Source organism: Aquila chrysaetos, chromosome 3 (genome assembly GCF_900496995.4).
Source record: "Aquila chrysaetos chrysaetos chromosome 3, bAquChr1.4, whole genome shotgun sequence".
In the NCBI taxonomy this organism is placed as follows: Eukaryota; Metazoa; Chordata; class Aves; order Accipitriformes; family Accipitridae; genus Aquila; species Aquila chrysaetos.
This window is the reverse complement of record NC_044006.1, coordinates 58,439,633-58,455,110: the sequence shown is the minus strand read 5'-3', so window position 1 is coordinate 58,455,110 and position 15,478 is coordinate 58,439,633. Positions and strand designations below refer to the sequence as shown.

The 15,478-nt window shown below is 50.9% G+C and overlaps 1 protein-coding gene across 1 annotated transcript; it reads left to right on the top strand.

The window, feature by feature from the left end:
* The first annotated feature begins 7,574 nt into the window (after window positions 1-7,574).
* Window positions 7,575-14,988, top strand: SKIDA1 (SKI/DACH domain containing 1). The gene is given in 3 exon segments (XM_030009926.2): window positions 7,575-10,682; window positions 10,685-10,813; window positions 10,815-14,988. Coding segments are annotated over 3 exon segments (2,547 nt in total). The 5' UTR covers window positions 7,575-10,034; the 3' UTR covers window positions 12,585-14,988.
* The last annotated feature ends 490 nt before the right edge of the window (window positions 14,989-15,478 follow it).

Sequence of the window (15,478 nt, the reverse complement as noted above, 5' to 3'; positions counted from 1 at the left end):
CTGCGGCCTCGCACGCCGCTCTGCCGGGGAGCGCGGGCCGCCGCCGGCGGGCTCCCGCCCCGCTCTCTTGCCTGGCCGACGCGGCCCCTCCATGTTACCTACGGCAGCCGGCCCGGAGCCCGCCCCGCTGACGGGAGACCCCGCTCACCCTTGAAATCCCCCAGGCAAGCCTGCCAGTTCAGCGCCGCGCTGCCGAGGGCGCCCACGGATTTACTCGCTCAGCCGCTCACCCCCAAACTCTCCCGCCCCCGGCGCGAAGCGGTGCCGGAGGGGCGAGCGGGGCTGCCCGGCTGGCCCGCCGCCAGCCCCGCTCCCGAGCCTATCCCGGGGTCGGCGGTGCGGGCAGGCCGGCCTATGGGAGCCCTCAGCCCTCCGCCGGCTGCCCCCGACCTCCTGCCACCGGCCCCGCGCCCGCCCGTCCCCTCGCATGCCATGAGCACTACCAGCAGGAGAGGAGGCAGCACTACAGACGCGCCCCGACCCGGCCGCTGCAGTGCTTGCTTCTTCCCTTCAGGGGACGGTGCTGCGCACAAAAGGCGGCTCAGCATTGTTCTCTTCCCTGACCCCCAAATCCCCTTTTCCCCGCCGCAGAAGCCGCCGGGAGAGGGGAACGGGAAGGACCGGCAGGGAGGACGAAGGCGGGGAGAGGCCAACCGCCCGCGGCGCCGGCCGCTTCGCAGGCTGCCTCGCCATCTTTGCCTTTCCCTAAACTCGCCCTCGTGGCGTGCCCGCAGCCCGCCCTCGAAGCCTACCTGCCCACGGCAGCCCTCCCGAGCCAGCCCAGAGCTCCGCCGGCGCCGGCGAGTGGTCCTGCCCCCCCCCCCCCCCCCCATCTGCCTGAGCTCCTTCGACCTGCTGCCAGCCTTGCCGAGTGCGCCCGCGTCCCTCGGCCCCGCCGAGCCCCATGCCGGGCACCGCGCCCCTGCCGCCTTCCCGCGCTCCCCTGTCCCCCGCCCGCAGTTAGTGGGGTCTTTCACGCGTCACTTCGCCCAAAAATCCCGCTGAGGCTGCCAAGGCACCTCTCCGTGTTTCAGTCACCACAGCCTCCTCCTCGAGTTTCCACGTGGGATCACCCGCTTCACACACCCACGGGGGAAGGAAGAAAAAAAAAAACCCAAACAAACCACAAAAAAAACAAGCAGTACCAACGCAAGGTATTATTTGAGCGTTTTGTCCTCAAATTTATGCAAAGCGTACTGCTTTTTAATCTTGGTCCAGAGACCGAGCGATATTTCAGCTGCGGCGCTGCCCACTTTGCCGCCCGCGATCCCGAGTCCAGCAGGACGGCACGTTTCTGGCCGCCACGTTAAAAACACCAGATAGCGGAAAACGAGACACTGGGATCCAGCGGAAAACTCGAAGCGTGTGAGCGAGAGAGTGGAGCTACAACACGACACCAAGGAAAAAACCACGGCTTGATTTAAATAATTGCATAATATTAGGATTTAACTTATAAATGTTTACATTTGTGTGATTTGATTAATGTCACGTTTGATTTCCTTAAAGCCACTGACAAGGTACTTTAAAACAGGAGATTAACGTCTACCGGTAATATTCAACAGGCAAATCCTCTTCCCGCCGCCCCGTCCTCCCCCCATGCCCGGGCAGGTGGGCACCTCACGCTCCCCAGCTGGGGAGGACTCGCCCCCCTCCAGCCACGGGGGCCCTCCCCGCTCCCACGCGTGTCCTGCGGGTCTCGGTCCTCCCACACACACCGCCCCCACCCCCGCACGTGACGGTCACGGAGGGGATTCCCCCGCAGGCGCCCTCCCCCTGGCACCCCGCCATCCTCTCCGGGGTTCAGCCAGCCTTTCAGTGCGCCTCGCCGGCTCTCCCCGCCGCCTCACGCCCCGCGGCCCGTTCAAACGCCGCCGGGCCCCGCCCCCACCCGGCCGTTACCACCACCGCTGCCGCCGCCACAGGGACACCCCAGCTCCCGCCCCCCCCGCCCCGGCGTTGGGCGCTCCCTGAGGCGCCGCCGCTCCCGGGTTTTCCCGGGCTGGCGGGGGGGGGGGGGGGGGGGGGCGGAGCGGCGGGGGGAGGGGAGGGCGGCAACGGGGAGGCTCGAGCGCGGCACGAGCGCGGCCGGCGCGGGGAATTGTGGGTAGGAAAGCGGTCGGGCGGCAAAGGAAGCGGCGGGCGGGGGGGGGGGGTGAAAGGTCAGCGGCCGAGAGCCCCCGCGCCCGCGCCAATGGCGGGCGGTGCCTGGGCCGGCGGGCGGGCCCCGCCGCTGCCGCCGCCGCCACCACACGGCCCGGCCCGGCCCGGCCGGGCCCGGCCCGGCAGCGCCCTCCGCTTCCCTCACGGCAAGTTGGGACTGCCGCCCTCCCCGGCTGTAAACACCGAGCGTGCGTGTCCCGGGTGGGCGGCCCGGCGCTCCGCGGGGGGACGGGTGGAGGCCCGGACCTACCCGCCGCCCTTTGTAACGGTTTGCGGCGAGGCCGCGCGCCCGCCGGCCCCGAGCTCTCCGCGGAGCCGAGCGCCGGCGATGTTCGTTTGCACACAACCCCCCGCACCCCCTCTTTGATGCAATTTATTCGATCTGCGAATAATTGCAGATTTTTCTCTTCCCCCCGCCCTCCGCCCGCTAACCTCCGCTTCCTCTCCCGCCACCTCCTCGCCGGTTACCAGGGAGATCCGTCCCTCCCCGGCAGCGCCGGTCCAGGCGCCCGCCGTGCCTGGGGGGAGACCCCGCACACAAAGGTCCCGGCTCGGGGCCGCCGGGGGTGCCCGGGACGACCCCGCTCCCGCTCCCACCGGCCGCGGTTCGCCGTCGCGGGGACTCTCCGGTGAGTTCGGAGCCGTGAAATCGGCGACTGGAGCTCGCAGCGGGCACCGCTGCGGCGGCGGTGGTCTCCGGCGACAAACGGGGGATCATTCAAATCGCTCCGTAACTTTTGCCCCGTCCCTGGCACCCCCGCCGCCCAGCCTCGGAAGGTAAAGTTGAAGCGAGTTCCCCCCGCCAGCCCTTTCGCAAGGAGGCTCGAACGGAGGAGGAAAACGTGAAATGTTCACACGGAGAAGTGGTTCCCTTTGTTCTTTCATTGTTTCTACCCGAACTGGCGGATACAAGGACAAACACTTACCTTCTCTCCTTTTTGCTCCAAAACACACACGTTCCCATCAGCTTTAAAATGCACGGTCCACCTTGGAAGCGGCTACAAATGTCGGGAGAGTTTGTATTCCATTCTTTTTCGCTCTCTGCTCTTTTTAGCGTAAGATTAAGTTGCCGAGCACGTTGTTGCAAGCTGTAGCCCCCCGCCTTAGTGAATGGTCACGTTTAGGACCCTCCAAGTCCATCCTAATTCTGCCAGTAGAATTGAGGGTATTGGAGGTCTAAACTTTCAAAAGGAAAAGGGCCTGCGTCTATCTAGCAGACCTGAAAATGCACTCCCTTCCTCACTCACTTCCACAAAATGGATATAAACGTTTCACCCCAGACAACTCCATGAAGTATACATTTTAAAGCTTGAATGTAGAAAAGCTGTCCCCTCAGCTGAGGTAAGCTAAAAGCAAACTGGCGTGAAGAAAATCTACCTCAGTGGATTCCGCAGCGGGAATCCTCTCTGTCTGGAGTTCAAAACAAACAAATAAATAAGAGCATCATGTAGAAATATTAAGCGTAAAGTTTAAAGGGAAACAACCTCAGAGAGGAATGTGCTACCCAGGGTGGAATGGAGGATCGCAGCTTTTCAAAGTGTCCCTTTTTCGCAAAAATTATTGCTTTTCATTTTTCCCCCCGTGCGACCAAGGCAGGGGAGAGGAACCCGTTTTCTGCTTTCTTTGTAGTCCAGTTGGTGTTTCGCACCCAGCCACACAGGCAATCCCCCCCCCCCCCCGCCCCAAACCTTGCTTTAATCTGATTATGATGAGATTTGCTGATACAATGAATATTTGAAATGATCCTTGTGTCTTAGTGAGCGGGATGCATTTTCAGGCTCCCGTTTCCAAGGCTCCCCGCCGCAGAGGGAAGAGGAGCGGTGGGGAGACCCCGGGGCCCCGGGGGGGGGGGGGGGCTGTAGAGGTGGCAGCCCCCTCCTCCAGCGCCCAAGGGCACCGGATTCATTCAGCCCAACTCCCCCGGCCGGTGGCTGGAGCGGGATCCTTAAGTGCCTTTTCCCCCACGCATCATCACGCCTTTCCCAATTGAAAAATAAACAAATAAAAAAAAAAAAAGAGAGGATGCAGGCGACCCAAGTAATTGTGGGACCGGGAGTGCATGTTGTCTCACCCCCCTCTCCTCCTCCCCCTCCCCCCCATGTGGCCTTAATAGCAAACTGGAAGGCCGGTTTATTTCATAGGGCCATATTACAACCAACAAGGTAAATAAGGAGTCGTTGGGGGGAGAAGGAGGGTGGGAAGGAGGGAGGGAGAGAGGGGGGTGGGAGAGAGGGAGGGGGCTATTCTTTGATAGCTTTTAATTGGAATTGAAACATTCTGGGGCTGTAAACATTCTTTATTTATTCAGCACACATAAGCGGGCATTGTTTTATCACCATCGTAATTACGGTGTCCTTTAAACTGGCTGATAGCAAAGGAGATAAGGGAATGCGCCTGTAGCTGCAGATCAAATCGCTGGCTCTCCCCTCTCCCCGGGTCACCAGGATCCACACGGTCCTTGGAGATGAGGAGCGCCGGAAGATTGTGGCCTGGCCATCCCTTACGTCATGAAAGTGATTTGTACCACATTGCTAATTTGGTGCAATTCATAACCTCCTGATCTCCTACGTTTGCAACTGCTTTTCAGTTTGCAGGGTATGTTTTTTAAGATGTGATTCCCCAGTGCAGAAATTAAGGGTGATCACCTATGTGCAGGAGAGGATCTTATTTCCCAATGTTTGTTGCTTTACCTTTGTCTAATTAAAAATGCAAACTTTTAGGATCCTTTCAGAACAAAGCCTCACCAAATCCCCTTTACGTCCAAGGATTTGCAAATTTATAAAGGCTGCATTGAATTCAGCATGGGTCAAGGGGCAAAAAAAGGGTAGAAGGTCACTGCATTTTGATTATGGGTCAGTAAACAACATGGCATGTAGTATGTGTCCAGAAACTCCTGCTAAAAAGTGTTTTAAAACTACCAGGAGCACCAAACTCAAGAAATAGTCTTAGCCCGTGGTGATTATAAATTGCACAAAATTCTAGTCTGCAAGTGACACCTCAGTCCCCACGGAAAAAACACAACTTAAAAAACACTTAGCAGAACTTTGCATTGCTGCTTTGTTTACCAAAAAAAAAAAAAAAAAAAAAAAAAAAAACCACCAAAAAAAAACCAAACAAAAAAAAAAAGACGAAAAAAAGTAAAAATGAAAAAAAAAGAAAGAAGAAAAAAACAGCGACCCTGAAACTCCTAGGCATAAGTGTTAGCCAGGTTATGATTTTTTTTTTTTTTTCCCAGACTGATTGTTGGCATTTCTTTGTCCTACACATTTAGGAGATTTAGTTATACATTCTGATTTGTTGTCATACTAGAATTTATGGCAAATTTTAGGTACTACAGTTACTTTTGGCTGACTTTAAGATAGCAGAAGGATCCTATTATACTGTTCTTTGACCCTATTATATTTATGTTACTGGACTCTTTGTGCTAGCCTTTAGCTGCTTTCTATCTGTGTCCTCCTTGAGCAAAATATCCCCAGCATTATCTAAAAGCAGAGTATAGGGTTAGAAAACCAGTTCTCATTTGAAATATATATTTCTGCCCAGTGTCACGAAAGCAAAAGGTTTATTTAATGCTTGTCAATACCTGAAGGCATGGTCCAGCACTTAACAAATAATAATAAATAATAATAATGCTCTAATAATGTGGCAATCCTAGTGTGAAAATGCACATGACCTCTTAGGTTTTCCCGAAGATTTTCAAAAGAATTCTCCCCATTAGTGCAACCGCTGGTGGACATCGCTGTTGCATTTCCCAACGAAACGTTTAAAAGACTGTAAATGGTGTGTGCATTACTTCATTGCAGAAGGAAGAGGTCAGGCTGAATTGCACTGATATTTAAACATAATCATACTATGAAAATAAATCAAAACATCACGTAAAAGGAGTATTTTAAATGTTACACACATTTTCTTTCTGGAATGACGTGGTTAAGCACTTCCCCGCGAGCACATATATTTTAACACAAGTTTACAAAAATGAAAGTATACGATTTCCAATAAATGGGAATAGGTCTACAGCGAGGTATTATGAATATTATTTTGCTCTTTCTTTCCTAATGAGGTTTATCCTTCGGTGAGACAGCTTCAAGACTGAAATACTACTGACTATAGAGTGTAGATTGCAGATTGCACGCTACTCAACGTGAAAAGGAGCACGTTTGATTGATAGTCTCTGTGTGTGCGTGCGCCTATACACACAACTCTCTGTATATGTATTTGGCAAAACCGGGCATCTCTGGGCGTCCTTATCTTAAGAAATGCGAGACAAACACCCATCCCTTTAATCATGTTCATCTTTGATCACCAGCGAGGGTGACACAGTCCACAAAATTAACAAAGAAACTCCCTTGCTTTTGAGAGGGAGCGACATATAGATCTGGGTCTGCACACACATGCACAACGTACACACGGACACACGAACACGCAGGCACACACCCCGGCTCCCAGTAAGTAAATTATTGCATAACTTTTCATGTAATTGATACCAGACACCTTTAATTTTTCATTTTCATTCTTTTGGCCAGCTTTCACATTAACAATCTAAGCCATAAATGTTGGTGGCTATTGATCGCAATCCCCTGTGTGCGTGCAAATCCATTTTCAAGTCCCCTGCCTTTAATGTGCGTGTGCGTGTGCAAGGGGCCTCCGCCGGCTCTTTATCAGGATCTTCCCCCCAGCCTGCTTGAAGACGACCCCGGATACACAACGTGTGCTGATGGCCAAGGGAAAGCACACACACGCACACACACACCCCCACACAAAAAGGAAAAAGAAAGAAAAAAAAAAGAAAACCAACACAAACAAACGATGGAGAAGTAGAGAAACAGAGGTCTCCGTGCGAGATGCGGAGAAAGATATGCAACCGAAAGTGTGTGTAAGTATACGGTGGGGATGTGTAGGTTGGGCGCCTGACATTTCCCAAGACTTCTGGTGGGTTTCTCCCTGTCGACATTTGGCTCTGCCTCGACCCCCGGTGCTCATGGCCGCACCTTTCGGGAGATGGAGGTTTGCCGAAGAGCCGCCACCAGTTTTTAACGTTTGGTAGCGCCGGAATTGAAGGAACAAAAATAATGCATTTTTAAAACAGTTGCCGAATCCCACTGCCCGGCTGTCACCGGCAGTACGTGGGTGCGGGTGCCCGTGGCTCCCGGCGTGCGAACGCACGCGTGGATTTACACGGGAATCCACCCCAGCCGAACTACCTGGCAAATAAAGGACTTTTCAGCCCACCGGGGCTTTTGGTAACGTCTTCTGAGCAGCTTTCTCGGAGTTTACTGTTCCTTTGCTGTTGACTCCATAGCCTTAACCTTAAAGCAGGGGGAGGAGAGCAGCGGGGAGGGGGTGGGGGTGTTGGCAGCATATAAGTACATCAGGAGGAATTTTTAAACGACCTTATTGTCTCTAGCTCTAGAAAGACTACGATGATTTCTTTTTAGCGCCAGCAGCTGTTTTCTCTCGAAACTTTGCTTTCAGCCTGAGCATATACCAGGGTGCCTCTCACCCGAGCCAGAAAGAGAAAGGCAAGGCTGGGGGATCCAGATGCAAGGCGAGGGAAGGCGAACTCCGCGGATGGTCTTAGCTGTGCCGAGGCATTGTTCACTGCTGCCTCTCGGTTACGTTTAAAGGCTGAAATATCACGAGATCCACTCAATGATCCTTTTCTAATTCGAGGGACAAAATGTAATTTGCTCTAGCTCTGCTTTCTCGGATGGGAATGCTATCCCCAGGTTTCAAAGGGAAGAACTAGGCATCGCGGTTCGCGCACACATGGATTAAGTTGAACAGCGGCGATTACATCTGCGCTGAGAGCAACAGTAGTCCAGGGCTGACTTTTCAAATCTCAGCCCTCCGAGTTAGAGGCTCCCTTGAATAGACTTCCTCCATTCCCGGATGCACTTCTCCAAATTCCCACTTCTCTCTAGAATTCCTGCGAAATTGGGGGCTCGCCTGCATTTCGCCTTGGCATGCAAAGCTGCGTTTTTGCAGAGTGATCATGCGCTTTATTTTAGCTGTACCTGACGGGGTAACACGAACTCCACGCACCATATTGCCAATACGCGGAGTGGATATTGACGTTTGGGACTGAAGATTTTTTTTTTTTTTTCCCTCGGTCGATTTTTTGCCAAGTCCCAGAAATATGAGATGTCTCATTAATCTCGCGGATATATCTAATTCTGGATGTGCAGTGATACATAAAAGTGCTCGTGTTTGTATCCAGCGGAACACTGGATGCACGGCAGAGATTGGCGATTTTTTTTTTTTGCAGCGCCTAACGTGCAAACCGCAAGCATCACTTTAACGTGACAAGGGAGAGGCATGCAGCTATCGCAACATTTGCGAAATCCTCGTTCCTGACACTCTCATAATTTAACGTTCCTAAGAAGAGGTTAAACCTTCATGCTGCTTCTTCAAATTGATTTTAAGGGGCTGCTATAAATGGAACATCAAAAAGCTGCGGCAGGGCTACTCCGAGCGGAATATGCAAACTGCGAGCCAGGAGCATCCTAGCCCGTTGCAATATCGTACATTGTGTGCGCCAGCACTTTTTTGTTATTACGTAAAGGCTCTTGGAAGCACCTTGGATATTTTACATTCTCCTTTCTCTGCTGGAAGCAATCAGCACGCAGGAATCCTGACGTGGGCTCTGGGACTATAGGACATTCCAGCTCGCGATCCAGCACGGTTAATCGTGAAAAGTGTATACATTTCTGGCTTATCTATGCTTTGTTATGGGTCTGACGTGAGCCCACGTCCTCCTCCCCCCGCCCGCAATATTACAGGCAGAATTTCAGTTAAAAGTGTTACAGTATCACGGTGCGGGAACCCGTGATATTCAGACAGGAAAATAACCTTAGTCCCCGGCTGTAAAAAGCTAATTAAGCAGAAGAGGAAAATCAAGAGAAACTCGAAAATGTAAGTATTCCTTCTCGTTAACAACCGAGCATTTAACTTTGGAGCCTCAGAAAGGGAAATACCAGGCTGTTCTGCACGTTTTCGCTAAGCTTCATTTTCCACACAATGCAGAATAAAATGCTAGTTTAAAGCGGCTACGTTACCGAAGGATTTTCCATCGCTACGATCAGACTTACGTCCTTTAAATTCACGGCATGCACAAAAGAGCAACGTTTGTCCAAAATGGGCTAAAAATATACGAAGCGATAGGAAAAAAAGCACACAAATCCTTCCTCGGAAGCTAGCGACGAGGAAGTCTGAGAGGTCTGAGTGTGTTTGAGCTCGGATTGTTTAATAGAAAGATTTATATACTAACTGTATTATTTACTTTGGGAGGGGAGGTGGCAGTATAAGGGTATGCTAATTAGTGGGAGATTTTTTGGGGGAAGGGGTGGAATATCAATTTTTATTGCATCACCTGTCAGGAGTGTCCAATCAGCGTTGGCTTTAGGGGAATTAATTGATGAAGGTGTCTCCGGACGAGCTCACTTCACTCTGTCATTTTATTTGTAGCTAAAGCAGCGGCGGGAATAGCAGCTGCATTTCTTTTCTCTTCCTCCCTTCACATTCCATTATCATAGTTTCCAATGGAAAAGCAGGGAATGAAAGGGAACAGGTACTGATCTTCAGCAGCAACTTAGACAAACACTTTGGCAAACCTGATTTTTAAGATTATATATTGATTGTAGCCTCACGGTATTTTTTTAATTTATTTTTTTAATTTTGTCTAAAGTTTGGCACTTCATTCACCAGGAATAACAGCCTTTGTTATATTTTATTAGCAGGATGCCTTGAGACAAATACAGCATCTGGCTGAGGATTGTGTGTGTGTGGCTTTTTCTTTTTTTTTTCCCCCCCCCTTTTTTTTTTTTTCCATCTCTCTCTCTCTCTCTGCAAATGCTGGGAATAATTTAATTCACGAAATGGGAGACCTGAAGTCGGGTTTTGAAGAGGTGGATGGCGTGAGGCTCGGCTACCTCATCATTAAAGGAAAGCAAATGTTTGCACTCTCCCAGGTTTTTACAGACCTGCTCAAAAACATCCCGCGAACTACCGTGCACAAGCGAATGGATCATTTAAAAGTAAAAAAGCATCACTGCGACCTGGAGGAGTTGAGGAAACTCAAAGCCATCAACTCCATCGCTTTCCACGCCGCCAAATGCACCCTGATCTCCAGAGAGGACGTGGAAGCCCTTTACACATCCTGCAAAACCGAGCGGGTCCTTAGGACGAAACGGAGGAAAATAAGCCGGGCGCTGTCGACCACCGACCTCCGGCCGGAGCTCGCACCCACCGACCCTTTCTCCGGCTTCTGGAAGGAGAACAAACTTTGGCTGGGTTTGAATGACTCTCCCCGGCCCCTGCTGCCCATCAGGAGGAAAGCTTTGCGTCCGGGGGACACAGCCTTGCTACCGGCCTCTCATCTACCTCACATTTTTAGTAAATACACTGGCCACAGCTACCCAGAAATCGCTCGGGCGCCTTGCAAACCCCCCGTAAACTATGAAACGGCGCCGGCGGCGGGCAGCTGCGCGCCCCTCCGCGCCCGCCGCCCGCCCGCCGCCCGCCCCTGCCCGCCGCCGCCGCGGCGCGGCCGCGGCTCCCGGCCGCCGGCCCCCCGCCCCTGCCCGCCCGCTGCCGCCGCCGCCGCCACGGGGCGGCCGCCGCCGCCGCCGGCGCGCTGGGCCCCCCCGGCGGCGCCCCGCCGGCCCCTGGCCGCGCCGCGGCCCTGCCGGCCCCGCGGCGCCCCGCGGCTGCCGCTGCCGCTGCCCCGCGGCTTCGGGCCGCCGCCGCCCGCCTTCCCCGAGAGCGGCAGCAGCGACTCGGAGTCCAGCTGCTGCTCCGGCCGCGCCGCCCACGACTCGGACTGCGGCTCCAGCCTCTCCAGCTCCAGCGAGGGCAGCTCGGAGGAGGAGGACGAGGAGGAGGAGGAGGACGACGAGGAGGGCAGCGGCGCCTCGGACTCCAGCGAGGGCAGCTCGGAGGAGGAGGAGGAGGAGGAGGAGGAGGAGGAGGAAGAGGAGGAGGAAGAGGAGGAGGAGGAGGAGGAGGACAGCACCTCGGACTCCGACTCCAGCTCCGTCTCCAGCCAGGTCTCGGTGCAAAGCATCCGCTTCAGGCGCACCAGCTTCTGCAGCCCGCCCGGCGTGGTCCACGCCAACTTCTTGTACCATCTGGCGGCCGCCGCCGCCCCCCGGCCGCCGGCCCCGGCCCCGGCCCCGGCCCCGGCCCCGGCCCCGGCGGAGCCCGGCGGGCTGCCCGCCCTCCGCGGCCCTCCCGGCGGAGTCAAGCCGGAGCTGCCGGAGGAGTGGGGCCGCCCCGGCTGGGCTCCCGCCGCCCCGGCGCTGCGCTGCTCCGCCGGCCTGGGGAGCTGCTTCGCGGAGATAAGAGATGATAGGGTATCCGAGATCACATTCCCACACTCTGAATTTTCCAATAATGCCAAGAGTACTGACCTAACAATTAACTGTGTTGCAAAGGGGGCCTCTTCACCTAGCCCAAAGACAAACAATGCATTTCCACAACAAAGAATACTCAGAGAGGCAAGGAAATGCCTTCCAGCAACTACTACACACCGTGCAGATAACAATACAATAGCTGCTAGGTTCTTAAATAATGATTCTTCATCAGCGGCAGCAAATTCAGAGAAAGATTCCAAAATCCCTCATTGTATTGAATTTGCCACGGATTTGCCCTCTTTACAAACTGATCCTGAGGAGGATGCTGCTTCTCCAGGGGCAGCAGCAGCAGCTGAGCTCCACTGCACTGATACAGGCAATAAGGCATTGCCATTCCTGCACAGCATTAAAATCAAAATAGAGGACAGCAGTGCGAACGACGAGTATGAGCCTGATCTTACAACACATAAGCTAAAGTGTGAGTGCAATGATACTAAGGATGAGTTTTACGGTGTGACTGAGAGTAATAACCAGGACGCTTTATTAACAGCCAAGGAAGATTCTGCATGCACTGAGAAAGAAACCACTTCCTTAAACCCGCTGACTCAGAGTCAGGTCCTCTCATGCACTTTAGGTACTCCAAAACCTGAGGATGGGGAGTATAAATTTGGAGCAAGGGTGAGAAAAAATTACAGGACACTGGTTTTGGGAAAGCGACCTGTACTGCAGACTCCTCCAGTCAAACCAAATTTGAAATCAGCTCGAAGCCCACGTCCTACAGGTAAAATTGAGACACATGAAGGAACACTGGATGATTTTACAGTTAACAATAGACGCAAAAGGGTAGCCAGCAATGTAGCATCAGCAGTGAAAAGGCCATTTAATTTCATGGCAAATTTTCCCTGTCCACCATCACTAATTATTGGCAATGATGGGGATTTGTTGCCAGCTTATTCCTTAAACACCACTAAGGATTCCCAACCACCTCACAAGGCCCATCCTGTATGGAAATGGCAGCTGGGCGGTTCTGCAATACCTCTTCCACCTAGCCACAAATTCAGGAAATTTAATTAATAAAATAGTATGGAAAATATTTTCTAGAACCACCTTTAACTTTCTTACGTTTTTTAAACTCTGCAGGATGGTTTGTACAAGCCCACTAATGCTATACACACTTTTGGAATCCTGTTTTATCACATTGTGAAGACAGAAACTGGATTACTATTTTCTTTACCATTACAACAGTGGTATTTTGGTTTGTTTTGGGTTTTTTAATTTTTTTGGTTCTGTTGCATTTGTTTTTTGGTTTTTTTTTTTGTTTGTTTTTTTTTGTTTTTTTTTTTTTTTTTTTTTGTTACATTCCACAGAGTACTTCAGGCTAAAGACTCAAGTTAAACTCAGTTATTATGGTAGAGCTGGAACACTTTACTGTTTAAATGCTAATAATGCACCAGTACCTCAATTCAACTGCTGCAAATAAATGTCAAAAGGTTGAATAATAAATATTAGAATGAGCCATTAAATTTATGCACTAGATTTCGAAAATGGAAGTCTAACTGTTAATTCAGTTAAAGTTTGTTAAGTTACATGGTTGCACAGTAAGGGTTCACTATAATTCAATGTGGCAGCAGCCTACTTTTCGGGAGCTTTGTTTTCGGGTGCAGGGGTGTCTTTTTCGAAGAGCAGTTGCACTTACTCCTTTTTTCTCTGGTTTGGAAAGGCTGGGGTCCGCCTGCGACCCCAGCGCTGGGAAAAGCTGCCTCATCTGAAACCAGTAAATAAATGTGGAATTCTATTTTTGGTAAAAGGGTGTGTTTTTACTTGTACAGCCACTCTTTGCAATTGGGAAACCTTTTTGTTTCACCCAGAGGTCTTAAATAAGGTTACTGTTACCCACTAATGTCATACTTAAGTTGTGGTCTGAACATGCCCCTTACAAACTTGCAAAGCAACTAAAATATTTGCCCGGCCAGCAGTACAATTTATGGTCCAGCCCCTCACGCTGGCTGGAGGAAATAGCAAAGCAGTAAATACAACACAGAAAGTGAAACGAGAGGCCGTAAGTGGAAAGAATACACAAAATGAGAAGACCGTGTTATTCATAGCTTTTTGGCACCAAAACTCAGGCGTTTCAACCGTGTTACACTTCCCGGTTCTAACCTCATCTCTTGAAATTTGTTGTCGTGGGTTGTTTTTTTTTTTTTTTTTTTTTTTTGCCATGCCATCCTCTCTATGTAGCAGAAAAATTTCTACTGCACGTGACAATCAGAGGCAATTATCTATATTTGCACTTAATATCGAAATAGTCGAACAGGCAGACTTCTAGAGTCTAGCCCTCGGTAAGACATGCTGGTATAATATATTGTGATGATGGAAGCAGTAAATCAAAATTATGGAAATTTGCACTGTTGAAAAGCATGCTTTAGCTTTATTTTCAATTAAAAACACTGTTTAAAAAAATTTCCTGATTCCATACACTTTGAATTATTGCAGAGTTATCCGTGGTTTCCTCTCCGTTTGTAAGTTCACTGTTTTTATTTGGAGGAAATACGCTTCAAGAGGTTAACTGTTTCCCTCCCTCCCCCCCCAACCCCTCGAAAAGAAAGGGAAGGGGGGGGGGGAAGAGAGAGAAAGGCTGGAGGCCGAGGTGGAGGCAGAGCTGAGGACGGGGGAAGGTCTCTCTTGTGGGGGGAGGACGGGTACAGCAACTCTGAAAACAGCCTGAAAAGTTTGCAGCTTGAGAAAGGCAGTTATAATTGAGTTGCTGAATCAGCAGAGTTTAGGATGAATAATTGCTGGTTTCTTTCTTTGGATTAGCATTTTATTTATACTAGATCATTCCCAAATGAAATTTTAAGGATTCCACTCATCGATCAATCCCGGGAGAATAATTTATCGTAAATCAAAAAAGGAAAACAAAGCAACAATGTAATGTTTACTGTCTGACTCAAAGTCAACATTTCTGCTGGCAATCCACTGCCTGGGTTTCAGTTTTTTAATTCCTGCCTTTTGTGATGCCCTCTGCCAACCTCTCGTGTCTCTAAATATTCCAAGCAGTCACTAACTGATTTCAGCTCTGTTTACTATATCCACACCGTAGTTTTCCTCTCATTGTAAAAGGCCTTGTCTAAGAATACCTGCAGCCAAATATATTTAGAAAGAGTAAACAATTGCCTTTCAGTGGAGTTACCCTTCCCCCCTGCATGCACACGCACACACACACGCACACGCACACACATCACTTTAAACTGCCAATTGCAAAAGGTGCATTGCATACTTAACCGCTCTGCTGAAATTACAATGGTCATGAAAAATCTGCTTACTAAAGTTGTTCTGAGATGAATGTTTACATTCGTATGTTTAGAGCTGCACAGATTACAGCCTTATTTCCAGAGAACTGTAAATACGTACAAAATGTACTGCTCAGGAAAGCCCCCCACTCTGTTAGAAAGCCGTGTCTGCTTGACAAAGGTCTTCCCTTGACCAAAAAAAAAAAAAAAAAAAGAAAGAAAAAAAGGAAAAAAGAAAAAAAAAAAGAAGAGCCAAAAGCTACAAAGGTGCAATATGCAAACTTGAAACCTAAAATTTCGCCTTGTCAATTAAACAACGTATCACTTTCAAAGTAACTCCATCCCCTGACCCTGTTTACTTCCAATTAGAGATATGCTGATTTGGCCAGGAATTGTAAATTACAGAGGTGCCTTTTCAGGTTCCCGAAATAATCCTGGGAGAGGGGGAGGGGGAGGAATAAGCATAAATTTATACCAAATAGGCTCTGTAGAGTTGAGGACGTGAAATATGGCGCCCAGCCCTGCCAGCGGCCCGGCAGCTCCAGGCCCGGGAGCTCCAGGCCCGGGAGCAGGAGCAGGGCAGGGAGCACCCCGGGCCCGGCACCCACCGGGCACCCCCGGCAGCCTGCTCTGCTGGGCTCCCCGCCACGCAGGGAACATCAAAAGGCAAGAAGTTAA